General features: G+C 41.0%; 2 protein-coding genes across 2 annotated transcripts; one reads left to right on the top strand and one right to left on the bottom strand.

The window, feature by feature from the left end:
* Positions 1–8,715: 8,715 nt before the first annotated feature.
* On the bottom strand, positions 8,716–11,509 carry arl3b (ADP ribosylation factor like GTPase 3b). Its single transcript, XM_015962860.3, has 6 exons — positions 11,376–11,509; positions 10,228–10,371; positions 10,032–10,148; positions 9,866–9,916; positions 9,187–9,372; positions 8,716–9,095 (listed from the first exon to the last, which is right to left on the bottom strand). The coding sequence occupies exons 1-6, from the start codon at positions 11,376–11,378 to the stop codon at positions 9,048–9,050; spliced, it is 549 nt and encodes a 182-aa protein (XP_015818346.1). The 5' UTR covers positions 11,379–11,509; the 3' UTR covers positions 8,716–9,047.
* Positions 11,510–11,946: 437 nt separating this feature from the next.
* Positions 11,947–24,732, top strand: sfxn2 (sideroflexin 2). The gene is made up of 12 exons (XM_015962858.3): positions 11,947–12,155; positions 14,214–14,443; positions 14,603–14,773; positions 14,853–14,951; positions 15,653–15,728; positions 18,902–18,987; positions 19,812–19,872; positions 20,740–20,806; positions 20,894–20,943; positions 21,019–21,068; positions 21,157–21,204; positions 24,423–24,732. Exons 2-12 carry the CDS (start codon positions 14,289–14,291, stop codon positions 24,520–24,522), a joined length of 963 nt encoding a protein of 320 aa, XP_015818344.1. The 5' UTR covers positions 11,947–12,155; positions 14,214–14,288; the 3' UTR covers positions 24,523–24,732.
* Positions 24,733–27,432: the final 2,700 nt, after the last annotated feature.

Genomic DNA, 27,432 nt, shown 5'->3' with positions numbered 1-27,432 from the left:
TTCTTGGCTATGATGAAGGGACCAACATCCGCTGACTTACCAGAAGTAGCACATAATTAAGTAAGTAAGTAAAAGTTTATTTATAGAGTGCCCTTCACAGATATAAATCACAAAGCGCTGCACAACATGAGTAAGATCAGGGCAAATACCTCAAACCAATAAAAATACTCTCACGGCTGGGGACGAGGTTGCGCTGTTAGCAGAGAAAATAAAATTTGTGGCTACAAGAGCGATGTTTTGAACATGCACCTTGCAGTAAGAGGGTGTGGCTGCGAGCTAACCTTGTTGCTATGAAGATACACATAAGCCTCTGAGCTTTTGTCATGGGCCATTCCCATCTGTACCTGGTCGGCCCGTCCCGGATAGCATAGCCTGCCTACATATCTTGGTGGCCTGCCTTTTTTCAGGGTGCAACAAGACTATTTTTCAGCCCTCTTTCTGAGGTGGTCTGCTTCAGGCTGACCAGTGCCAACACACCCACTGCTGACTGATAAGCTGTCTTATCAGTCAGCAAATTCACACCTTCCGTTAGAGTAAGCCTCTGATTGGTGGGTAGAATCAGCCCACATAGGCTTAAGGCATGCTCAATTCATTATCATTCATTATCATGCTGATTACCTAGAAGCTGAATATGTCTCTGACTGCATTCCTTGCACACCTAAGCAAGGATGTGTGGAATCAACCGGGCCAGGCTTGGGCCGACTGGAGCTATCCGGGCGGGGCCGACCAGGTAGAGATGGGAATGGCCCATTAATTTCCTCGCTGTCAGACCAGACTGAGTTCAGAAAGTAGCTAAAATGCTACTGTATGTTAGCTTGGGCCAGATTTTAAGATCATCCTCCCAACCCCTCTGGTGCAAAAGGAGTGTAACGGTGTCCTGCTTGAGCAGTGACAGCTGGTGTTCACACATGCGGTGCGTCTCTAAAAGCCCATAAAAAGAGGATTAGCACAAAAGGATTGCATCATCTCAACGTGAACAAACACAGACCGGAAGTTGGTTGCATTTAAGGCTCACTGGTGGTTAGTTATAGGAATAAGGTGGATATTTTCACTATTTTCTATCAGAAGCTGAGGCAGGAAATAGGTGTAGGACTGTCACTTTCAGCCTGTACGTTAAACTCAGAGGGAGGTCGTGTTCAAAAATAATAAGTAAAAATGGTTCCTCAGTGAAGGACCGCTTGTAGTTTTTTTGTTTTTGTTTTATTAAACTGGCTAATAAACATTATTTTCTGACAGTACATTTCATTCCTGGTATACACCCTGTTGTCTGTACCAGCGGTTCAGAGATCCCTCCAGATATCCTAACAATCCCATAAAGATGTGTAAAATTTTCCTCCTGTGTTTCCTAGATTTTTTTGAGCAATTTTAAAATCTTTAATTTTGCAGTGGGGTTTTAAAGATTCCCCTCTTTGCTCCCAGAAATTTGAAGAACCTGGGTGCGGTGAAACATCTTCAATCATATTTATCCAACATGCATTAGGTGTTGAACTGATGGAGAAATGTGTAACACAAGTCTTTATCATCCATAAATACCACAGAACTTTGGAAGAATGCGGAAAATCTGGTCCAGACGTTTTCCCACCGTGGCTGTTCATGCATCCATATAGTGGAGTTTTCTGCTGAAGACATGTTTGTGAACCCATAGGTTCAAATCTACATAGTAATAAAGATCAACTTGTAAGATGTGATGTTGCCTTGTAGCCTCAGGGTGTATTATGAAGGTTGAAAGACCTGCAGTTCTACAGCCACAAAACTCAGATTTTAGCATCTGATTGCAGTATGCAGAAATGAGGACATAAAGATTTAAAACGGGAAACTGGTGATGAAAACATCATGGGTAGCTGACTCTTGTTCCATCCAGAAGGGGAGCATGAATCACTGGGATAAAGGTCATGTAGGTTCCAGTAGAAAGGTGTCTGAACACAGTTTGGTGTACAAAAGCCATAAACCAGTCCAGACCTCCACATGGACCCACGTTCACTACTGAAAACACCTCCACTGGACATGCCAGCTTCACAGCCACATCAAAGTGAAGGTGGCCAGGCTCAGTCCTTCCTGTTGTCTTTTAAACCATTTGGACTGAAAAGACAGGATGCATCATGGGAACCAGGCATGTGAGTGCAGTCAGAATGATTATTTCAATTTATTCAGTTCTAGTTTTGTATACTTCTGTTAGTGGTTTAAGCAACATGATTTCATTAATCACTAGATTGACTTCATCAAAACTCCCAAAAAGTTAATTCAAGATGGCTGCCACTAACTGACTTTAGAAAAGTCACAAATGGCTCCAACTCTGGCTGTTTCACAGAAAAGAGTCCTTTCCAACATAGAACCCAAGTAATGGCTGATTACATAAAGTCTTGTGACATAATTTTAACATTTGAAGAACATGTCTGTGACTCCATTATTTCTCAGCTTTCATATTAAAGATGGTGAGTGGTCTGCCTTTCTTCAGCCAGTGAACAAAATATCCTATTCTACTTCTAACATTACAAAGTCTCTAGCATGTCATCTCAGCTCCTTTTGATCTTTTGTTGTGTTAGTTTATCTTAAAGGAAACATTAATAGCAGGAAACCCCATTTAGTCATAATTTTAAATATCTCTGTGTCCATTCAGGGCTCCTGGGTGTGCGGGGGTGGAGGCCTGCAGAGAGCAAACAGGGTGGAAAGTCTCGAAATTACTGCTCAGGCTGTGTGTGTGTGTGTGTGTGTGTGTGTGTGTGTGTGTGTGTGTGTGTGTGTGTGTGTGTGTGTGTGTGTGTGTGTGTGTGTGTGTGTGTGTGTGTGTGTGTGTGTGTGTGTGTGTGTGTGCGTGCGTGCGTGTGTGTGTTCCCTTCAGCCTGATTAAGCTGTTGTACTGCATTACTCCTTTTCCCTAGACAGCACTTTGAGCCCCAATGCCATTCACATAGCAGGGATGATCAACTTGTTTGAGGAGTGTGTGTATGTCAGAGTGGGAATAAAACTGAAAAAGAGCTGATTTGTTGGGAAATCTGTAGATATGAAGACATTTCTAATGAAATCAATAATTGGTCTCTTGCTGTGGTTAAGTTTTAGTCGACGAGTTCATTGTTGGTGGAAAAAGTCTCATGTAGAGTCATCTGTCTGCTAAAAGAAAACTTTTGCAGCCGTGGGAGAAAATGTAACACAACTGAAACATTCTAAATGATCGTTTCCTGCTTCCAAAGTCACTAAAGAACTTTTGTCTCATGCATTTGTCATAGTTTAAGAAGACATGAATTTGTTTACTTGTCAGTTTGAGTTTCTGAGGGCCAGGTCCTTCCCTCTGACAGCAGGTAGTGGTTAGCTAACACGTAAAACCAAAGGTTTCAGTCGTTCTGCTTCTCGCTCCACCTTTGTCTTCCTCCCACCTCTCTCTCCTCTCAAGCTGAGGCGCAACTCTCATGTGTTGCCTTTTTTCTCATGTCAGCAAACGTCAAGGGTTGGAGGCGCAGCATAAATTACAGCGCTGCTTTTTTGTCTCTCTGTGACTCTGTTTCTGGCACACACACATACACACACCAGCAAACACTCCCCCTTTTATCTCCTGACACACACTTTTTCTCACACTTGTGCACACAGCTGCTGAACAGCTGCTTGATCCACAAAGATGGGAGGAGACACACACACACACACACACACACACACACACACACGCACACGCACACGCACACGCACACACACACACACACACACACACACACACACACACGAGAGAAACAAACTGTTCTTACTCAGCTGTGCAACAACCACAGAAGTCTTTGTTCTCTCGTTTAAAGGTTTTAGCAGACACATAAAAGTCTAATCAAAACATTATAATGCAAAAAAACGATTTGTTTAGTCTCACTGTCTGTTTTTATTGACTTCATTCAAATGTACAAGTAATATGGACACAGGATTATTTATAAATAATCTGACCTGAATTTGCCTCCATAAGTAATCCACTTTATGGAGCAGATTAATTAACCTGGCATTAAAAATATTCAGTTTTTAGTTGAAGACCCCTATAAGTTACCAGATTAGCTTTACTCTGCTACTCATGAGCTAAAGATCTTCATTTTACACTGTACTTGAATGTATGGTCACTAGACCTCATGAACATGGCATCTCATTCTACCCCATTTCAGTAAAAATGTGTAGAAATCATGAATAGATACAAACTGCCTCATGGAAAGTGAAAATTACACCCATGATGTCACAAATGTATCACAAATATAACTAAAGCTCAATAATAAATGTCATAAAAATAAATCATCTCCAACGCTCCTTTTCTCTGTCTGGTAAGTAGTTCATCCATCAGTATCCATAGGTCTCAATCACTAAGAAATTAAAACATACATATTTTCATGAAACTATATTATTATGGCCTTTCTTCCCAGATATGTTTATCAGAAGAACTGGTGATTATTTTTCTAAATAGTGTTTTCGTAGATAATTAAAGGTGTGGTTCACTTGTTCTGGTAGGAATGAATGCCTTGCAAGCCGTACTCGGGGCAAAATGTACAGAAATGCTTGGAGCAGCAACAACAAGTCTGTTGCTGCAGAGAGTGGCGGAACACGGCAGGATTTGGAGTTTTATTTCCTGATTCTTGGACATCTTGCTTCAGATTGAAGAACAGCTACACGACTCGCCTACTGACTTGCATTATTGATCTGTACAAATAACACAAGCCTGGAGGAGTTTAGTGGTGTTGCTAATGCTATCGGTTAGCCTCTACTATTTAAGACATTCTCTGTTGATTCCTGAATGTTAAAACAACAGCTTTCCCCATCCCCAGCCAAGATGGGTGAGTCCATGAATATTAAAGGTTGAGTCACACCCTGGGTGGAGACTTATTTCACCCACACTTCCTGTTAGAAAATGTTCCTGAAAGAGGAGTCACCTAGCGAACCGAGAGCAGCACTGAGGTAGTGATTAACAGATGCCCCACCCCACCCCCGCTCTCGTAGTTTCTCGGTGAAAAATCAAGTCGTTAACAAGTGCAAGTGCGCTTGTGCGCGCACACAAACACACAGCCGACTCACAGCTCAGGAGAACGAGCAAACACAGAATCTGCAGGATTTCCTGTCCACTGCGATCACTAGAAGAAAGGGGGAGGAGAACATTTATTTAATGAGGCGAGCGGCTCAGAGACATAACGTTTCATATCAGCAGGTAAATGGCTGACCCAGCTGGAGTCCAGTGCAGTGCAGCCATGTAGAACTGTACAGACGTCACCTTGTACATAAAAATATGGACATATCCTGTACAATTAAACACTTCAGAAAATTAAAGTTGGTATTCAACGGACATTTAAGTCCAGTTGCATAAATGTGAAAAAAAACATTATATAAGGTTGTTTATCTACAGCAGCCACCCTACTGTCTGACCAGACATTCTTTGATGGAAACCAAGATAAAATTTCCTGACTTCTGTAAACAAACAGACTTCTGTCACAAAATCCACAGAATTCAAACATCAAACAGTGTGGGATAGAGTTCAGACTTTTTCCTCTCAGGAATGAGTTTTTCCACTTTATGACAATTGAATGACCTGGAAATGACCTTTATTGGTGTAGCACCTTCTTAGGATTCTACAACCCCCCAAGGTACTTCACACGCTGGTGATGATGATCTATGATGTAGCCACTGCTGCCCTGGGGCACACCGACAGAGGCGAGACCTGTCGAACACTGGCGCCACCGGTCGTTGCATGCATTTTTCGGCAGCCTCTGATTATGCCTTGCCAAAAAATGTATGACGTTCAGGGAAGAATTAGGTAGACATATTTCTCACATTAAAACCTGTTGGGAGAACAGACCAAACGTGGTGACCCAAAAAATAATCTGTAATTCCTTCAACCCCAGGAGACACAATCTCAATCTGAGAGCTCCGTTCGTACATTCTGTCTCTGTGAGGGGAAAGGAGGCTGAACAATAACAATCTTTGTGAGATGAGAAGAAGGGGCTCTGAGGCCCTCATTCACACACACACACACACACACAGTGCTACTCCAAATCAAACAGTGCACTGTTCCTGCAGCAGATGTTAGACAGAACACCTCCAAATGTTTTCTGCTGAGCTGTTAGCAGCAGTCAGCATCTAGAGAGGTGTTTAGTGATCTGATCAGATAAAGATGGAAAAGTAACCAAGAAGTTATCATCTTAAATACCCTTGCTCTAAAATTCTTAGGTGTCATGATTTGATGTTTTTTAACCTTTCCTGTCAAAGAACAAGTTCACTGAGTTTACCTTTTTTTGAAATATGATCCATCACTCTGAGTTTCACATGCACGTGTTCCTCCAATCGCCTTTGGGGGTGCTGGGGTTAAATTGGAGGGTGCTTCTTAAAGTTACTGAAGAGTTTCCTGCTCTTTCACCCCACTGGTTGAAAGTGGAATTACAACTGTCATAAACAGCCCTGCAGCAGCCTGCTGCAGCTAACGCTAACAACAAGTTAATACTAACATGAGCCAGTAGTTGGGTGGACCTTAGTTACATTTCACCTCTGGGTGGACGACTGGGATTGTCAAACAGATGTTTCACCCCTCATGCCCCTGGAGCATGCGGGTGGTCTGGAGTTTAACAGCCGCTCTTCCAGGTGGATGAGGCTTGTGTTTGTTTCCACATATTTATTTCTGCAGCTGAGGTGAAGAATCGAGTTGCACGGCTTGTCCTCCTCTGCCTCAGGCCACGAGGCTCCCACACAGGCTGCTGAACACAGCACCACCTGCCTGTCTGAACAGATCAAATCTGATTTCAAAAAGCAGAGCTTTTTTTTCTGTTACCGCACACTCAGAGGGATGGCATATTATGTGCAGCTGACATCTGTGGCACAAACAGGTATTAGGTGGAGTAAAACATAATACTGGTTAGTACAAAGCAAGTAAATAAGTGTTTCCTGCTAAATTTAAACAATTTTGAAATTAAAAGAAAATCTAAATGACATTTCATGCTGAATCCTGGTTCAATACATAAAGTGACAACATGCAAAAACAAAAATTGGAAAAACCATAATATTTTAGAGGCAAATTTGTCAAATATCCACATTCAATGCATGATTTCCTTAAAGGGGGAGTTAAATGGACAAAATACAAGAACAAAAAGCCAAACAAAAAAAAAAACCAACTAAAAGGTACATAGATATTATTACAGATACATAGATACATAGTACATAGATATTATTACAGATTTAGAAAAATTTAGAAAAACTTAACATTTCTAAAACACTAATGTAACACTGAACTGCAGTAATAACAAATAACAATCAAAGGGAATTCAATTCAATTCAATAATACTTTATTAATCCCAGAGGGAAATAGAAATTAGCTCAGTCACCCATCACTCAGGGATCTCACTTCTTTTAAAACATGACATCATACACAAACGCTCAACGACTGAGGTTCAAATTTAAGGGGATTTATTTGAAAATATGTACATTATTTATGAATCATAGAATAAGTTTTGGATGGAATATTCCAGTTCAGCTTTATAGCAAATGGTTGATTCAGACAGTTACAAAGTTAAGCTAAACTCAAAAATTAAATGAACTGAATAAAATAAAGAAGGAAAACTAAGATAAATATGTTTAAAAACATAAATACAAACACTTTCATCTGAAGTAAGTATAATAGTATTGTTATAAATGAAGGTTTTATCAGCACAGACATTACCAGCTGTCCCACTGCTCAGGTCAGCTATTCAATTCAATTCAATTCAAGTTTATTTATATAGCGCCAAATCACGACAAGAGTCGTCTCTAGGCACTTCACATAATAAACATTCCAATTCACAGTTAAATTCACACAGCTAATCCAGGTGAGTGCTGAGGATGGCCGTTACACTTCTGCAGGTTGGAACGTGCAGATGGATCTTGGATCAGCTCCGGTTTACTAGACCTACTGATATTATTGCTCACTGGAATCAGGTACCAGAGCTAAAAGGTACCAGTGTCTAAAAGTCTATTTACTTCTGAGTTTTATGGTTCTGGTGCAGATTCTCAGATGAGTGGTGAATCTGCTGTTCTACTAAGATATGTAAAATTTTAAAGCTCATGTATGTTTGGGATAAACTGCTCCTGAATTTATGTTAATTTGCCATCAGAACACAGCTGTTTGTGTTATTGTGCTCTCGCCTCCCGCCGACGTTTCTCCACACATGGCCGATCTCCACCGGGAGGTCCTGACTGCGTGAGCATGAAAGCTGGTGAATGTTTATGCAGAAAGAACATCAACTCGGCAGGTTCCTCAAACACTTTTAATTCTGATCGTATTCACATACACGACCTTTCAAACTAGAATGATTACATTGAAAAATATCAAAAGGTGAACCAGTGAATTCCCTCACTTACCTGGGAGCACACAGAAACGCGTCGGATCATACAGTACCTGTTAGAAATCTACCAGCTCGTATTAGTTATGCAAACATTACAAACTAAACAGTACAGCAGAATGCCAAACACTCTACACCATGAGCATGACGACACAGGGCCGAGCTATTTGCAACTGCTTAAAAATGTAGTGTTCATAAAACTTTTAACTTATTTTTATACATATTAACACAGCAATATTCTTTAGTGGGGTGAAGCTGCATTTATTCTCTGACCCTCCACACAAGCAGATGTATGAAAGCACTCTAATTCACCATAAATAAAACTGTTACAAAAATATACTCCACTTCAAACAGCAACAGCAGGAAAAGCGCTTACAGCCTCTCTGGAATGATTAAAAATAAAAACACAGGATCATATGAAGACTGAAGGGGAATGAAGTTTGGTAACCAGAACTGTAAGTAAAACTTTTTAAAGGACATGTTGGAATTCCTGGGAGTGGGAATGTTAGAGGCAGCTGGGATGGGAAAATGAAGAGGGGAGGCTGGTTTCCTCACATGGGTTTGCCCCTCTTCTTCGTGGAGACCAGAAGATGCTGAGGTCATTACCCATCAGCAACACGGGAGGTGACAGAGTCCATGTTGGATAGTAGTGTGTGTACATTCACAGGTAAAGCCCATCATTCTAAGGCTCAGGAGGTGTTGTGTGTGTGTTGTTCCTCCCGAGTTTTAGAGGTGAAGCTACTTCTTCTTAGAGTTGACACTCTTGCAGACCCAATTCATGCCCTCCTGATAAAAAGAAAATACCACCGTGAAACAAGTATGAAGCAATAAAAAAAGAGACAGCAAGAAGGGGGCGGGGCTTAGCTTATCTGCACACCTGAATCCCCTCCCCCGTAAGGGCAGAACAGGACTGGATCTGCCACATGCGGTCCCGGATGGTGTGCAGATTAAGTCCCTCAGCAATCTCAGAGGCTGGAGCAGCTGTCAGCAGGTCCTGCTTGTTTGCAAAGATCAGCACAGGAACGCCGCTCAGCTTCTCCTCATCCAACAGCTCAGCCAGCTCCTACAGCATACACACACACACACACACACACACACACACACACGCACGCACACGCACACGATACATGAGTTTTATGTATTGGCTTAAATATTCAAGCTTCTATTTAGAGAAAAATAAAAACACACAATGGAGGACACCATTCATACTAACAAAAATATTCAAAAACACAGTCTTTACAGGAAAATATTTAAATGCAGAACAAAGATGATTACCGTATCTGTCAGCTTAAAAAACATTAGCTATGATTCATTAATTTATTGGAAATCATTTTACAATCTTCCAACTGTTCTAGAAAATACATACATATATATATATATATATATATATATATATATATATATGTATAGCTATAGCTAAAATCAATGATTATTATTGTTTAACCTGACTTCTATGTGAGTGTGTGTGTAACCTAAAGATGCCCCTTTGGGTTAGTGAAGCAAAACGGAATGAAAAATTAAAAAGTAATGATGACGTTGACCCAGACAGTACATACCTGACCGGTTTCCTCAAACCTCTTTCTATCTGCACTGTCAATGACATAAATCTGAAACAAAAAGACATTTGATTTTCTTAAAGAAAGCTCCTACAGATCCGATTTTGCTTCAACTGCGATTAGCAAAACAAACCCACAACTTTATAACAAAACAGGCTGGTCTTACTAGCACATCTGTGTTTTCAAAGTAGTTCCTCCAGTACGGCCTGATCTTCCGCTGGCCTCCAATATCCCAAACATTTAGTTTAAACCCCTGAGACTGTACACTCTTAATGTTGAAACCCTGAAATTAGAGCAGACACACACTGAGACTAAAGCAGCCCCACTCGGCACTTCGATGAGTGTGTGAGCATGTGTGTAACCTGTGTGGGGGTGATGTGGCTGATGTCCTCAGATGCCAGCTGTTTGAGAAGAGTGGTCTTTCCACCATTGTCCAGACCCAGCAGCAGTATCCTAACCTCCTGGTCTGGTGTGCTTTTTAGTTTGCGAAGGATGGACAGCAATCCCTGCAACCAGCCGCAAAAACATCTATCAGGTACTGACAGGCTCGGGTCCTAACAACAAATCTAAATAATTTTTCATGAAATATATGAAAATGAAATGAGAAAAGAAACAAAATGAAAAAAAAATGCTATAGGATCACAAGGTGTTGATTTAATATTGTACATTCGCAATAAAATGTGAGAAAAAACTGTAATAACATGTAAATGGTTGAAATACACATATTTAGAGCACAAGATAAGTTTATCTGGTTTGTAGTTAGTTTATAACTGGTGCCATTTACCACATTACATACCCAGGGGGCTGTTAATGACTCTTTGCCTCTAGAGCTCCTCTGCAGTGGCAGATTTGACCCCAAAAAAAGGTAACTAAATTTTGTGCCAATAAAAAAGGATCGAAGGCTGGCTGTAGGTATACTATTTACAAACGTGAGCATGGTTTCCCAGTCTTTCAGTACCAGCATTAGATCAATCTAGGTGTCAAGATTTCATTGGAATGTATTGAAAAGGTGTTTTTTAATCTCATAAAATCTAAGCCATAATTAAGAAACAAATAAGCAGATTTTGTTATGTTCTCCCAGGCCTAGCAGACAGTAGGAGCACTTCAAACATCTTCTCACTGGCAGCCCATGGAAGTACATCTTTAGTTCATCTCTGCTACTGATTATATTTAAACTCTATCAAAGGTACTACGGAACACGGGGACAACATGTCCAGCTGGTAGCTGCTACCATCGTCTTCTTTGTTCTCCTCTGAGCCTTTGAGGCTAGTTGTTTCCACGCAGAGCGAGATAACGGTTCACAAACATGAGCTAATGAGCTAATCTCCCCTGATAACCAAACGTAGCAACAAGGCAGCGTTAGCTGCTAAACGGTTTGCTATGTCAAGTTGCGGAGAAAAAGACTCGTTAAATTAGAACTTGACTAAAGTTGGCACAACTGAATGCAAATCGGTACAGGAAAAGGTAGGATATTTACATCTAATCTGTCATTAAGATAAACTAAACTCACCATCTTGTTACCTTCTCTCCTGGAGACGCGCTGCAGGCCGTGACGTCAGACGCAAAACCCAGGGTACGGTGGGGCGGAGTAAACCCGCGCTCATGGTGCTTTCAAGGTGCATTGACAGAATTGAACATTTTAAATCTACGTTGTAAAGATTTGAATCATTGGACGATGTTCTGGTGAAATTGGACACAAGTCGCTGAATCCCAGAATTCGTCTTTTTATTGGAAATATATATGTATACATTTTTAGACTAAGTTTCGTTATTTTTCTGTTACCATTTTGAGTTTATTTTGGTCTCTATTTTTGTCTTTAACTGTTTTCTTTTACTTTGACCTAGTCGTTTAATTTCGTTTAAACTTTATATTTTCTGAGTCATTTTGCAGTAGTAGGTAACTTGAACGATTTTTGTGTTTCAAACGATTTACCCTGAACGCAGCATTAGCCGCGAGGAGAGCTAGTTTGGTTAGCTACATGCTAGCTCTTTTTGGACTGTCTTCACTCGTTCGGAAATGTCAGAAATTACACAGGCTTACTTGCGTTATCGTGACAAGAAGACGAGAACAGGCCTGTTTGGAGAGATAATTATTTGATACAACTACTGAGGAATTAGTCCGTCAACATAAAGTGTCCGGTTTGGCTTTCACCGGTTTTCACATGGGGTCATTCTCGGCTTTTGATTGGAGGACAGCGTCCACGTGCACATTTTTTTTGCTACCATGGCTTACGAGCATATTTGATTACCTGTCAGGTTGTTCCGTGTAGCTTTGAGGAATCTTCACAAAGGTATATTTTCTGTTTTTATGGCTTTACGGTGCAGCCAATTGAGTCAGTGCTTTGCTGTTAGTGTTTCCGTGTAGTCTGCTCGTAGCTGGAGCTCTAATATTGCATCACTCAGCTCAGTCAGACATGTTTTTTTTACTTTCTGCTCAAGTCTCAAACTCGTTCAGTCCATGTCACAAACCGTTTGGTTGTCGTTTACCTGCTTTTATGAACGCACAGGGGAGTGTAAACTCCTCCAGATGTTTTCAGTTGCCCTGACCTGCAGATCCAGTTTGTCAAGCCTCAACAATCCTGGAAAAGGCATCGGCTACAGTGATTAATGGCACCTTTTTGTTATCATGTAATTTTTTTGTGCCATGACAAGTTCAAAATGTTTATTATTTAACTTTTCTGCCATTTTTCAGCACCTCTTGTACACACAGTCTCTATTACACAGCTGTGTGTACTAAAAATATTTTTACAATACTGTTAATACGTTTATGTTTGAAGTTGCAAATATTTGTCTTTATACATGGCATATACCCATTGCAGTGCTATTTATCCCATTTAGTTTTAAAGCTTTTGTTTCTCTAGATTTTTTTTCTTTCTTCTGATTTTTATCTGTTTTTAAACTATGCTGTCTCCCCCAGGAAATCAATAAAGCTCCAGTTATCTACCTAAAACAACACAGACCTTTAAGATTATTGCTTAGAAGTTCCCACAGTAGCGTTACACAACCACATCCAAGTGAAAATATTACCTTAATACTTGGACTGGTTGACCACTTTGACTATTGCGCTGCAGATATCAACACTAACACCTTGGGTTCAACAAAATTTTACTTTTAGAGGTTTAGAAAATGTCAACAGTTTTCACATTTTTTTTATCCTTCCGCTGTTTCTGCTGCAAGTAATTTTATCTGTGTGTTTACCAATGAACAGCCTGTCTCACAATTAAAAGAAAGTTTCTTCTGACTTACAACTGATGAGTGGAGCTTACTACAACAGTAATTACAATATAAACACAAAACATGCTATTTTTTTACTTGCATTTAGTAATTTTTGCATAGCACATAATCTAATGTTGGTACCTTTTTTACCATGTGATTAAGAACTCTGTGCTTATATTTGCCAGTTTTACTTTAGCCAAAATCTGACTTGTTTATAGCAGACGTTCTCATGTGTGTGTTTGCTAGTTTGTTGAGCCACGTTGACTTTTGGCCTGAGTTCTGCTCTCCACAGCATCTGCAGGCGTTTAACCTACTTTCTCAGCAAACAGCAACAGGAGCAATTCGGTTCCAGCCAGGCTGAGCCTTCAGAGGTTGACGATACCACTCTTTTTCCTCATGGGACCCATATTTAATTTTCATCCAAAACTTTCCACAAATACAATCAAAGACTTCTAAAACATGCAAGTTCAGAGGAGAGTTTGTGTGCTTTGAGCTGTAGTCAGCAGATTTTGGTTTGTTTTATTACGAAATGCAGCGCTGCAGCTGCAAAAACCAGAAATGACTGCCTATGGAACCATTTAGCAAGAGGTGGTCAAGGATTTGTAGTGAAGGTTTGGCCCTGGAGAACATTTTAAGAGAGGAAGCAGGGTTTGTCTTTGTTCATGGATTAGTGTATGTGGGGGAAATGGCAGCTTCTAGCTGCTTTGGGTGTCTAGCTTTTACTAATCTGAGCTGTAAACCTTCAACTCTTTGTGCTTTTGGATGTTCAGAGGAACTGTTGCACCAAGATGTAAATAAATCATTTCAACAGTTGGAGTGAATGTTATTTGCATGATAAGAGGGAATTAAAATCAGCACAAATAAAATTAAATCTGTTTGGTAAAAGAGCTAAATCAGTCCTTCCACAGCTTTATATTCTACTTATTTATTAATGCATCAATAAAACTGATAATTGATGTTTAATTGGCCTAATTGACTTTACCATGATTATTTTGCACACCTACTTGCATTGCATTTAGTACTCCTGTGTACATTTTGAAGAATTTGACAGCCACACACAAGTAAGGATCTAATACATCCCAGTTGTCATTATCTATGTTCAAATAATTAAATATTGCTTTGTGTTTCTCCAGGTTTCATCTGGATCTCCTGACTCACCTCCAGCTGAGTCAGCACAGTGATTTCTCTCTTCCTTCTTACCAAACACGATGGATTTAAGCACGTTTGACATTGACGCACCGCGATGGGACCAGTCGACGTTCATGGGGCGACTGAAGCACTTCTTCAACATCACCGACTGCCGAACGGCGCTCTTACCGGACTCACGGCTGGATGAAGCTAAAGTTTTAGTGGAGAGCTTCAGGTAGGAAAAGAAAGTCCAACTAACTATGTTACAAAATAAAATGTGTCAACTTTCAACTCTAAACATCAGACAGAGAAATGGTGTTTGGGTTGTTTTTACAGACATTTTGTTTGAGGAAAGCGTCCAGCGTTGTGATGATGACTTTGTGGCTCTCTGCAGGGCAGGATCCGTCCCTCCAGGCACCTCGGTGGAGCAGCTCCACTATGCAAAGAAGCTGTACGACTCAGCCTTCCATCCGGACTCGGGAGACCGCATGAACCTCATCGGCCGCATGTCCTTTCAGGTTCCTGGGGGCATGGCCATCACAGGCTTCATGCTGCAGTTCTATAGGTAGAAACCAGCAGGGCGAGCTGCATTCCTGCCAGATTGACTACAGGAGAGTTTAGAGGTTTTATCGCTCTGATTTCAGGACAGTTCCTGCTGTGGTGTTCTGGCAGTGGGTGAATCAGTCTTTCAATGCTCTGGTGAACTACACCAACAGAAACGCTGCGTCCCCCATCACTCCAAAGTAAGAATTCAACACACCCAGTGTGCAACTGGTGCTAAAGCTTGGATACAAAGTTCACCTGTCAACCCAGGTCAACGTCAGCTGCTTGATTTTCAGTTGGAAACAAACAACGTTAGATTAGATGAGCATCCGAAGGACAGATTGTGACACCCATTCCAGCTGCTGCTGCTGGAGAAGTGTTTGTGTTACTGCGTTCTAAAGTGTGGCTTCACTTTAGAACATTCATAGAATGAAAGTTGATAGATACGGTCACACTATTTCATAAAGTAAGACCTATGGTTAGCTGGCTGTTTTTGACACTGCTTCTTCAAGGAATCGAAATCGAGAATCGCTAGCAACCGGAATCAAAACGAGGAATGGGAATTGAAACCGGAGTTGTTCAAATTCAAACGATACCCAACCCTAGTGAGAATCAACATCATGAAAATGAGAATGTTTGGTATTAAAGACTGAATTAAAGCCTGCTATCTGTTTAGACCAGAATTAACAGCCTGTTGCAACGGTGCAACTTAATGCTGCATTCGTCTTTAACTGAGCAATTTCAATCCTGAACTACCTATTAATGAAAAATAGTGTTTTATTGTTTAGAACATATGATCAAGTGCTTATGGAGCTTTATTAACATAAATATAGGACTTTCATTTGTTGTTGATGTTTTACAAAGGAACGTCTTCATAAACGGTGTCTCTGTTGTCTTTCAGGCAGATTGGAGTAGCCTACGTTACAGCCACCAGCACGGCTTTAGCAACAGCAGTGGGACTCAACCTTTATACTAAGGTACACACACAAAGAAGTTCACGCGGCAGCACTAAGAGTTTTTATTTGGACACCAAACTCATCTAGATAACAACAAACATCTATTATTTTATCCCTTGTGAAAGATTGGCCTGCTACATTTTAAGATAATGGAGGTTAGGGGACCAGAGCATCTGCAGATGTGGACATAATTGTTGGTGCCCTTCAGTCAATGAAAGAAAAACCCACAATGGTCACGGAAATAACTGGAAACAGAAATAACTGACAAAAGTAATATTAAATACAAATTCTATCAAACTTAACCAGTGAAAGTCAGACATTGCTTTTCAACCATGCTTCAATGGAATTATTAAAAAAAATAAACTCATGGAACAGGCCTGGACAGAAATGATGGTACACCTAGAAAAGACTGAAAAAAATGTGACCAAAGGGACATGCTAGTTTAGGGTGTGTCCACTAATTAAAGGGACTTTACAGAGTTTTGAATTTTTATGCTCGCGATTGCCCCCTCTGGCCAAAAGCGTAACGGCAGCTTCAATAGGAGGCTCGTGTACGAGGCGCGCATGCTGTACGTGCACACTCCTTAACGAAAATAACAGCTGAGACGAAGCTCTGTGAAGCTGACGGGGGTCAGCTTCACAGAGCTCTGAGAGCTGACAGTCCCTTGTGTGTGTGTGTGTGTGTGTGTGTGTGTGTGTGTGTGTGTGGCTCGGAGAACAGAGGGCAGGAGAACGTGCAGCTAATTAATTAAATAATTTGGTTCTGTACCTTTCTCTTCAGCACAGCTGACAAAGGTTTATGATGGGTCACTCCTCCTGCATGCTCAGATCATTCCCTTCCCTTGCTTGAAAAATTGTTCCAGAATGAAAGTTGAACTACATCTTTTTTATCTGTGAATTCAATGCCGTTCGGCGAGTCTCAAATAAAAATTTGGGCATCTTACTGTAAAAAAATATACCATTAATGTAAAAAAGAAACTCTAAATAAACTGTTCTCACCCAGAATCAAACCTGGGTCTCCTGCATGAGAGTCCGACATCTAACTAGATGAGCTAAACCACCACTGACATTTTTAGTATCTGTAATATTTATATCCTTGATTACAGCTAAAACAACATTCAAAGAACAGTTCGGAGCGAAAATGGCTATTTTGTTGCTAATTTGCAGGAAATATCTAAAAGAAAGTAGCTAAGGTCCTCAAAAATGTAGCTAGGTTCATCACTAGGCGTTAGGAACAGCGACAGTCGCTGAGTTGGCACTACCTCACTCTCTGCTGCTAAAGCTACTGATAGCAAATGCTACGGGCTATGCCTGAGCGTGAACGCGCATGAAGCAGCCTGCTCGACCCGAGCAGCTCTCTTTTTCTGTGATTTTACAGAAAAACAGGCGATCACAGTAAAAATGCCAGGGCTCATTCTACAGGATCAGGACATTGCAGGAGAATGTATGAAGAAGACATTTATTATTTCTATACATGTTTTGGCTGTTAAACTTCCATAATATCCCTTTAAAGGTGGAATATGGAACATTTTAAATAAAAATCTATATTGCTAAACAATTAATACCTCCAGGGGGCATTAGAGGTGTGCAGAATGAATGTATAGTTTTCCTTTAAAATCTATACTTAAAAAAATAATACATTTTTTATTTTGTTGGGCACGACACTGGGCTTATGTTTACATCTACCAGTCACTAGAGGGCAACGTTGTGCTAAAATGTCAGCTCAGTGGGCCCGTGTAAAATGGCGGGCTTGACAAGTCAAGCAGCTGATTCTGAGCCCAGAAACTGTTCTAACAATAAATACTGTTGTAAAATAAATTGATTAGTAGAAATTAGTCATTATCCTGTACGATTAGTCATTGGACATGGTGCTGGCTGGTCACTTAAAGGTTGACTATGGAACACGGACAATCTAGGCGAACTCTGGTTTTCAGAGGTGGTATTGCAAAAACAGGACCAATTTTCCAGCCATTGAGATGTCTGTTCACTGCTGACGTGTTCCAGCACCATGTTCAGAGACAAATCGTACAGGATAAGGACTGATTAAAGTACCGCTTGAAAACCTACGACTCCTGTCTGCAACTGACCAATGAAAACACACCTTAGGGATGCCGCAGCAGCAAGACTCCACCTCTCTGAGCTTCGGTTTCATTTTATGTTTAAAATGCAGATTATAAACTACACACCAGTTTTTATTTTTGTTAATAGCAGAGACAGATTGTTACTTCTCTGTAGTTTAGTGGGGTTTTATCTATAAAGGAGGATGAGAAGGATGAATGACCAGCTCAGCTGTTTAGCTGGAAGACGGGAAAGAAGACCTGCAGCCAGAGTCTAACGCCAAAGAGAGGTTTTTTAAAACGATGCTTCCTCTTTGAGGAAGATGAGCTGGGTCATGAACTGACACAAAAAATTGGTGTTTTTATCTTTTCAGCTTTGTCTTGGTTAGTGGTCTGCTTAGTGTTGTATGCTTTCGGAAGGTGCACTCATGAAGTAGCGTGTTCTGCTGGAGAGTGCCTCACTGAAATCTTGTGTCGCACAGTGTGCCACCTTTCTGGAGCATGACGGCCAAAAATTGCAACATATGGTCCGGGCTGAAAGCATTGGACTATTTTAAAGTGGCCTTCTATGAGCCCTGACCTCAATCCTATTGAGCATCTTTGGAAGGAGCTGAAACTTGTCATCTGGAAAAGGCGCCCTTCCAACCAGAGACAACTGGAGAGGTTTGCTCATGAGAAATGGGCCAAAATACCTGCTGAGAAGTTAGAAATTCACATTGACAGTTACAGAAATTGTCTGGTTGCCGTGATTGCCTCAAAAGGTTGTGCAACTAAATATTAAGTAATTTTTGTCCAGGCCTGTTCCATGAATTCATTTTTAAAAATAATTCCATTGAAGCATGGTTGAAAAGCAATGTCTGACTTTCATTGGTTAAATTTGATAGATTTTAAAAAAAATTATTATTACTTTTGTCAGATTCAAGGTATTTCTGTGACCATTGTGGGTTTTTCTTTCATTGAATGAAGAGTACCAACAATTTTGTCCACATCTGTAAGCGTGAAAGTTTATTGTTGCGTTTAGTTTATAGATTAGAAAGAAATTCAAGATCCCCCCCCCCCCCCCCCCCCCCCAAAAAAAGAGGCATTTCCAGCCATTTCAGTTACATTTTTGATGATTTTTCTCTTTTCCCCTCTGCAGAGAGCCCCTCCTCTTGTGGCTCGATGGGTTCCTTTTGCAGCCGTGGCAGCAGCTAACTGTGTGAACATTCCCATGATGAGGCAGCAGTGAGTTTTACTATCAGTTAACTAGCTAAAATCTCAATGTGAAGTTATTTGTGATGCAGGCTGAACTCTTTCTGGCTTCCTCTGATTAATTTAATTTCCTGTGAGATTACAGATCCTCTCGAGACAAATCACATCATGAGTCAGTGATGCACTTATAGTGACGGATGAAGCTCAAATGTACAAAAGACAAAATGTTTGGAGCTCTTTGTGAGGGAGCAGTAATCTTCTATATTAGAGTGTGTGAATGTGTGGAGCAGTGCCTGTACAGATGCATATGTTGGTATAAAAAAGGAAGTCTCTTGCCTGTTACATGCTTTAGTTCATGCCGTCTAACTAAAACACACAAAACGTTTGTTTGTGGATATATTACCATTGCTGCATCTCCAGGTCTAATATCTCCACATGCTTTCACAGGATAACCAATATGGTCCCATTGTGAGAGTTTCATCTGTTTGAGTGTGATGGGTGAAGCATTGTTATAAAGCTGCAGCGGCAAGGCTCATCCTGCTAATTTATTTGTTCTTAACCTGTAACATAAATAATGATTTTATGAGACAAACACAAGATATCTTTATTAAAAGGGTTAGATAAAAGTCTTGTCTCCTGTAGAGGCGTCTTGTGATAAGGGCACTGGCCAAGTTAAGAGATATGGAACCACTTACATCACGTTACAACGTCATCTAAAAGAACACAACCTCCACTGAGATTTTGGATCCTTTGCCTTTTACAAAGAGCTAAAACCACAGTTTTCCAAATAACTGGGTTAGGAATGATTGGTTTTAAACTGCCTTTTTTTTCTCTGCTTGATTATCTTTTATTTTCAGGGAAATTCTGAATGGCATCGCTGTCACCGATGAAAACGGCAACAAACTGGGTCACTCCAAGGTCGGCACCTTCCAGGCTAATACACTTTAATTACAGTGTTTATTTATATTGACCTACAAAATAATGCTTGTTTTGTTGTGAAGATGCATCAATCCTGGTTCTAAGGACTGCTGCCAATCTGCTTGTTGAACAACCCTGATCGAAATTTATCCCCCCAAAAAGATGTTTGTGTTTCAGACTACCTGGTTAACTGATCAAGCTGATTCCAGCACCCACTGATTATTATGTTTTTTGGTGGATCTCTACGTCACTTTTCTATTAATGCTAAAGCCTCCTTAATAGTAATTCAGTCAATTATCGGGGTGGGTGGGGGTGGGTGGGGGTGGGGGGGTGGGGTGGGGGGGTTACATGTTTATTGGTTCAAGGATGAAACATGCCATCATGCATTTTATTAAATACATAAATTAACCCGGGGGCCCCGGGTCGACCCAGGACACGTTGGAGAGGTTACATCTCCAGTCTGGCCCGGGAACGCCTCGGGGTCCTGCCGGAGGAGCTGGTGGAGAAGGCCGGGGAGAGGACGGTCTGTAGCTCCCTAGTTGGGATGCTGCTCCCGCGACCCCGACCCGGATAAGCGGAGGAAGACGACGACATAAATTAACCACTTTGAACTAATTTAGTTAACTCACATCCAGATGGGTGTTACTGTAACATGAAAACCTGACCTTTTAAAACTTCTGTCTTCGTCTGTATAAAACAGGGCAATATAAATCTGGGTTGGAACCTTTGCTGCTGTTAACACAGGTCTAAATTAGGTTAGGGTCATGTTGTTTTTCATCACTCATTTAAAAGCAGATGGCATTAACTCAAACTTTTTTTTTTTTAGTTTTTCTTTATTTAACCCTGAGCTCCGGCTCTGTTCTGCAGAAAGCAGCTGTGAAAGGCATCACGCAGGTGGTCATCTCACGGATCACCATGGCAGCACCAGGAATGAGTACGGAAAGAAAAAGAGTCATTTTTATGGACGGCGTGTTGAGCTTTATCTTGTTCTTTTCCTAATACCCTTCTTTTTGCCTCTCAGTCATCCTCCCCATCGTCATGCAGAGGCTGGAAAAATACAAATTCATGCAGGTCAGATTTTTGTCCTGATCTCCACGCCGCTGGTAATGTGTTCATCGGTCTTCAAGTCGTTTTCTGTGTTCACAGAGAATCACGTTCCTCCACGGACCAATTCAAGTCATGTTGGTGGGAGTGTTGTAAGTACAAAGGGTCACGGGGTCAGAGGGATCTTTAATAACCTCCATAGTTTTCATTATAACTTTTGATCTGTCTTCTCTTTTAAAGTTTGGTGTTCATGGTGCCTGCAGCCTGCTCCCTGTTCCCTCAGCGATGGTAATGAATCTGTTCTGTCCTTCCTCCTATAATAATCTCAGAAAGAGTTCAGGTCACACACAGGTCTGACTGTCATGAATACGGTTCAGTAGCAGGAGGAGGATTAAGAAAGTGACCATTCCTGATTCGATGGAGACAAACAGCTTCTCCAGATCCATCGTTTATCATCACTCTCTAGCTGAAGGAGAAGGCAACTCAGTGAAATTCCAGGGATCGCTTGGTATTTCATTTGTTTATCGTTTGCATCAAATGAGCCCAACATTCATCGGGGTCATTTGGGACGACGGTGGCAGAGGAGTTAATACCCTCCCCGTAACCGGAGAGTTGCAGGTCAGAGCCCTGTCCTTGGGCAAGACACTTGACCCACCTTACCTGCTGGTGGTTAGAGGGCGCCAATGTGCAGCAGCCTCACCTCTGTCAGTGCGCTTCAGGGCAGCTGTGGCTGCATTGTAGCTCATCACCACCAGTGTGTGTAAATGGGTGAGTTACCGGTCATGTTGTAAGGCACCTTGGGGGGTTTTAGAACCCTAGAAGGCACCATTTCAGTTATAGACCTTTTACCATTCATATAATCTAATAATGGTACTGGCCAGATGCTGCATGAAAATTGTACAAGTTCAGTGTAACTACACTTTACCATCCATATGAAGATAAACTTGCTTCAGTTTTTAATTTTCTTAAGGATTTTGTTATAAATCATCATAGAAAATCCAGCAGAACCAGAGACGTATCCTCCTGTCAAGTTTTCATAAAACAGCTGTCATTCGTTCTGCGTCATCTTGGCTATTTACTTTCATTAATCTACATCTGAATGGGTCTTGGGTCAAAATGAAATAGCTTAACAAATAAAAAAATGAAGATTAGAACTGAAAACGAGCGAGGAAGCAGCTAAGTCTAACCTACTAACACTTGGATTTATTTGTTAAAACCACATTTAACAATCGTCCATGAAATTCTTGCTTGTAAGAAAAACATAATGATGAATGGCGTCTCCCTGCAGCTGCTGTGAGTAATTTCATTAACCCTTCACACTCCTGTCTCTGAAACTGGACTTTCTGGACACTACTTTATTGTTTCAGTCTCCAGAGCGGAGCCAGCATTAAATCACAAATTTAAATGCTGGTAAAACGTGATTCAGTCGTCCAGATGTTTATGTCGTTAGATTCATGTTGATTCAGTCGGATAATTTAACAGTCATAAAATATCTGTTATCTGGCCGACAGATGGCTTTAATGGCCTGCAAACAAATCTATACATCACTGTTATCTGACAACAGATGTTAAAATAAAATGTCTGTTGGAAAACTTATTGGTGACTCCAGTTTATGAGAAAACACCGCAGAGGAGAGGAGAGCTGACGTCTGGCAACAGCTGTGAGCTGGAAAGATGATCAAACTGAGCTGAATTCTGATTTGGGGGGATTTCTTTTGCACAATAATCTTAAAGTAGCTTTCCGGAATATTCCCCTTTCAGAAATTATGATTTTTCAAAAATCTGTAAAAGTGATTATCTTTAATGTAAGCAATGTGTCTTTTTATTTTTATTTTTGCTGAGCACGCCCACTGCCCCGCAGAGCTCCGTGCAATAGGAAACTGAGCGCCGACCAGAACTAACCAATCGTGTTAGATCACCACTTACCTGTTGATGTTTATTTATTTGGCAGACGCTTCTATCCAAAGCGACTTACAATTTATAACCTATAGGGGAAGTTGTGATCTGTGGGGGGAAACCGGGGTACCCGGAGGAAACCCACGCATGCATGGGGAGAACACGCAATTCCACGCAGAAAGGCCACAGCCGAGTTTCGAACCTGCAACCTTCGTGCTGCGAGGCAACCACTGCACCACCATGCAGGCTGATGTAGAGTTGAGGAACTTTTCAAGGACAACAAAGTTTCTAAAATATAAATATATGAAAACACAACATGACATGAGAATAATACTTGTAAAACAAAGTGTTTTAGCTCTGTCGGCTACAGAGGCACCTACTAGAAACGTGAAGTCGTCATCTTAAAAAAGCTGAATAAGAAATGATTTGTGTGATATCCTCGTCAGCCACTAGATGGTGCCATCAGATAAGAGAAATACTCCGGAAAGAGACTACTTTATGAAAACAAAGATTTAAGTTTTGAAATTCCTCTGTCAGAGGTGAAACGGGGGCGAAGTGGAGCATCTTTCCTCTGAAGATGTGCTGATTCTCAACCCTCGAGGCTCCTTTGTGGAACCCACACGTGCGTCTGACTTATTGACAATTTTAAATTTTCATTGTCGTTGTCCTGGACAAGGCTGTAGCATCTTAACATGCACACACACACACACACACACACACACACACACACACACACACACACACACACACACACACACACACACACACTTCTCTGTTAGATTTAAAGGGTATTGATGATTAAAAGGTCTTTAGATGAGTTTTAGATGAAGCTGTAAGTTATGCTCTTTAACCCACAGAATTAAACTCAGACATGTTTTGGATAATAGTCCTGATTTGCCCTTCTGCACATCTGGGCTGGTTCTCTGAAGGCTGTCACAGGACCTCACAACCCAACCCGGGTGGCATGAATTTGACAGAAACGGATAAACCTTTGTTATTCTCTATGAAGTATTTAGCAAAGTTATTATCCGGTTTTCGGTCCAGTACAAACTGTCATTCAATTATGAAAAGACAACATCAGAACATTTTATCTTAATGCTTTTGGCTCATTTGTTCCTGTGAGCTTTATAATTCTAGGTTTAGAGGTAGACCGATACTGGTTTTGCTATTGCAGATACCGAGGCGATGTGTAGGAGACACGGTCAGCCGATGGCTGATATCTAGACATTTTCCATCATATTTTCATGCTAATAACTTCAGTTGATGCAGAAAAGTTCCAAAGCTGAATCGGTGTGAAGTCTGAACTTTGTGCACTGCTCAGTGTTTGACACCTAAATAAAGTTAATTTAGAGTATTTTATGCAGATGTATTTAGTCAACAAAAATACATTCAAATTAAATTCTGCAACAGCACCGAGCTGCCAGAGGATGTGCCTGACTTTAAATACCAAAGTATAAAAAACACTGTAAACATCAGCCAGATACATCAGCCGGGCAAATAACAGTTATCTGATGAGTTTGCTAATAACGTCATTTTCCTTTCCTGAAAGGTTGTTTTCCTAGTGGATCTTCATCTGTTCCTTATTTTAATCTCCCTGTTTGCCTCCTGCAGCTCCATGGCTGTGTCGAAGCTGGAGCCCGAGCTGAGAGACTCCATCATGTCTCAGTACGGAGACCAAGTGAAACAAGTTTACTTCAACAAAGGCCTCTGAGAGCCAGCGGGCTGCTCAGTGACACATATTGCACCATGTGTGTGTGTTTATGTAATGTGTCATCGATTTTAATAGCTAGTCATGATTAAATGCCGGATTTCTTTTATTTCTTTTCTAAATGTGCTGCGAGATGTTCGTTCTCTTTTATCTGATTGATTCTTCTGTTTTGCATTCATTGTTCCTCTGAACAGGACGGGTGCTCGTGTCACTTTGTGCTTCTGTTTGGGAACCAAATGATCCCCTCTCAGGAACACCATGTTTGCCAGATTAAATCTGTTTTAGGTGTTTTTTGTTTTTTCATTATGTAACTCAGCTGTTTTCATTGGCTTTTTGTTGGATCGTGAGCCTTTGGTCTGCTGATTCTCCCTTCAGTCTGTGCCTTCTATAAAGCTGCAGGAGCCATGCCGCTGGACTGTGGTTCAGTTTTGTTCTTTCATGACCTGAAAAAAGACTCGAGTCTTTAAAGTCACTGTGGTGGAAGCTACTGCCCTCTTCTGCCTGTAAGGGGGTATGTGTAGGATTTATCTGAAATGGTGGCCTGATTATTCCTCTGTGTGAACTCTGACCTCAGCTGGAATAAAGCCAGAGTTTTAAAACATTGTTTTTTGTTATGTTTTCATGTATTCATAGCATGCATATTGTTGTGCTCCGTTGTTAGGAAGGTTGTTTTAAATGTCAGTTTTTGTAGAAATTGGAGGAAAAAACCAAACTGCTTTCATTCTTATATTTGTTTCTTCTAGAAGCCTTTGTTACTTTTGCATTTCTGTTTAAAATCTTTAGATTAGTAGTTCTTCAGATCTTTTGAAGATATTTCTATTGCTTTCTTTAGACTACCTGATTTGCCACTGTTTTAGTGGTATTATTGTGCTGCTGTAAGACTTGGATCTTTCCACAGATGATCAGAACATGAAAAACTTTCTACAACTATAAATATGCATTTTGAAGTTTGGTGCTTTTAATTAATCCTAATCCCTAGATTACTAGCCTAGAAATCTAGACGAACAGTTGCAAAGGGAAAAGGATTTTGCTTGGCATGTTCATTTTCACATACATAGGATGGATTGCCAGTTTACTGCAAACTTGAAAAATGATCACTAAATAAAAATGTTTTAGCTAAAATACCTTATGGAGCTCCACTAGCCGGTAAAAATCCTAAATGTATTAAAAATAAGTTGAAAAGTAAATCCTGTTTGAATGGTGCAGCCATGATGTAGTTTTCAGCTGATAGCTCAATACAGTTTATTGTATAACTTAGTTGTTTCTTGTGTATTTTGAAGGATTGACTAGAAAGTTGGCGTGTCGTTTCATGACAAGCAGCCAAAGATCTAGTTAAGAGTCTGCTGAGCTGCTGTGTTCATAAAAACATCTGTTCATTCTTTGTAAAGTAACACTAAACAGTTTCCTGCTTCTCCGCCCTAGTGGCTGAAAGTGGAATTACAACTCGTAAACAACTGCTGAAGCAAGTGCTAACAATGAGCTAACACTAACAAGTCTAACTAATACTAAAATAAACCACAAAGTAAACACATCCACACTGTTGGTCGTCTGTGTGTTTGGATGTTAATCATGTAATTATTTGGACACGGAGGGCAAGCTGTGGTTATTGACTGCACTAACAGATCAAGCAGTTTCTGCTTCTTTTTATCAGTAAGTAAAATTGTTTCTCTACTTTATTTCGCTGGTTGAATCGGGGGAAATGCTGTGTAATTTAACTGCTTGGTCAAACATGTCAGTGGGGCTGCATAAGGAACGGCTGCCCAGTTTCTCCTATTTCCTGCCCGGCAGGAACAGTTGTTAGAGCAGGCGGTTCCCGGGGCAGCCAGGACTCGCGAACCGCTCCGATGAGAGGCTAGTCATGCTGATCACTGGTGGATCTCTGAGGAAGACCACAGAAACACTGCAGCTCTTTTAGTTGACACTGCTTCACTTGAGTCGCTCAACTGTTTGCTGCTGAATGGGGGACAATTCGATGCGTTCACCATAACACTGCTTGGTCGACACGGAGCTGTGTCGTCTCCCAGACACAGGACCGTCGACAACGCTGGACTTGCGTTTTTCTGACCACGGTGGACCAGCGAAGCCCGATATCCTTGGTCAGCTTACTTACAGGTGCTGGCCAGTAAATTAGAATATCATCAAAAGGTTGAAAATATTTCAGTAATTCCATTCAAAACGTGAAACTTGTACATTATATTCATGCAATGCACACAGACCAATGTATTTCCGATGTTTATTACGTTTAATTTTGATATTTATAGGTGACAACCAATGAAAACATCAAATCTGGTATCTCAGAAAATTAGAATATTCTAAAGGCCAATGAAAAAATGTTTGTTTCTCTAATGTTGGCCAACTGAAAAGAATGAACATGAAAAGAATGTGCATGTATAGCACTCAATACTTAGTCGGGGCTCCTTTTGCCTCAATAACTGCAGTAATGCGGCGTGGCATGGACTCGATCAGTCTGTGGCACTGCTCAGGTGTTATGAGAGCCCAGGTTGCTCTGATAGTCGTCTTCAGCTCCTCTGCATTGTTGGGTCTAGCGTATTGCATCCTCCGCTTCACAATACCCCATAGATTTTCTATGGGGTTAAGGTCAGGCGAGTTTGCTGGCCAATCAAGGACAGGGATACCATGGTCCTTGAACCAGGTGCTGGTGGTTTTGGCACTGTGTGCAGGTGCCAAGTCCTGTTGAAAGGTGAAGTCTGCATCCCCATAAAGTTGGTCAGCAGCAGGAAGCATGAAGTGCTCTAAAACTTCCTGGTAGACGGCTGCATTGACCCTGGACCTCAGGAAACAGAGTGGGCCAACACCGGCAGATGACATGGCACCCCACACCATCACTGACGGTGGAAACTTTACACTGGACCTCATGCAACGTGGATTCTGTGCTTCTCCGCTCTTCCTCCA

The sequence above is a fragment of the Nothobranchius furzeri genome, chromosome 16 (assembly GCF_043380555.1).
Source record: "Nothobranchius furzeri strain GRZ-AD chromosome 16, NfurGRZ-RIMD1, whole genome shotgun sequence".
Classification (NCBI taxonomy): domain Eukaryota; kingdom Metazoa; phylum Chordata; class Actinopteri; order Cyprinodontiformes; family Nothobranchiidae; genus Nothobranchius; species Nothobranchius furzeri.
This window is presented reverse-complemented; position numbering and strand designations above follow the sequence as displayed.

Bases quoted from the DNA above. Each gene is read 5' to 3' on its own strand.
- arl3b (XM_015962860.3), bottom strand. The intron at 9,917-10,031 runs GTAAGACCAGCC...TTTTTGTTTCAG, and splicing joins TTGAAAACACAGATGTGCTA to ATTTATGTCATTGACAGTGC. The intron at 9,096-9,186 runs GTGTGCAGATAA...TCTTTTTATCAG, and splicing joins TTACGGGGGAGGGGATTCAG to GAGGGCATGAATTGGGTCTG.
- sfxn2 (XM_015962858.3), top strand. From the start codon at position 14,289: ATGGATTTAAGCACGTTTGACATTGACGCACCGCGATGGGACCAGTCG. The intron at 20,944-21,018 runs GTCAGATTTTTG...CTGTGTTCACAG, and splicing joins AAAAATACAAATTCATGCAG to AGAATCACGTTCCTCCACGG. The intron at 21,069-21,156 runs GTAAGTACAAAG...TCTCTTTTAAAG, and splicing joins GTCATGTTGGTGGGAGTGTT to TTTGGTGTTCATGGTGCCTG.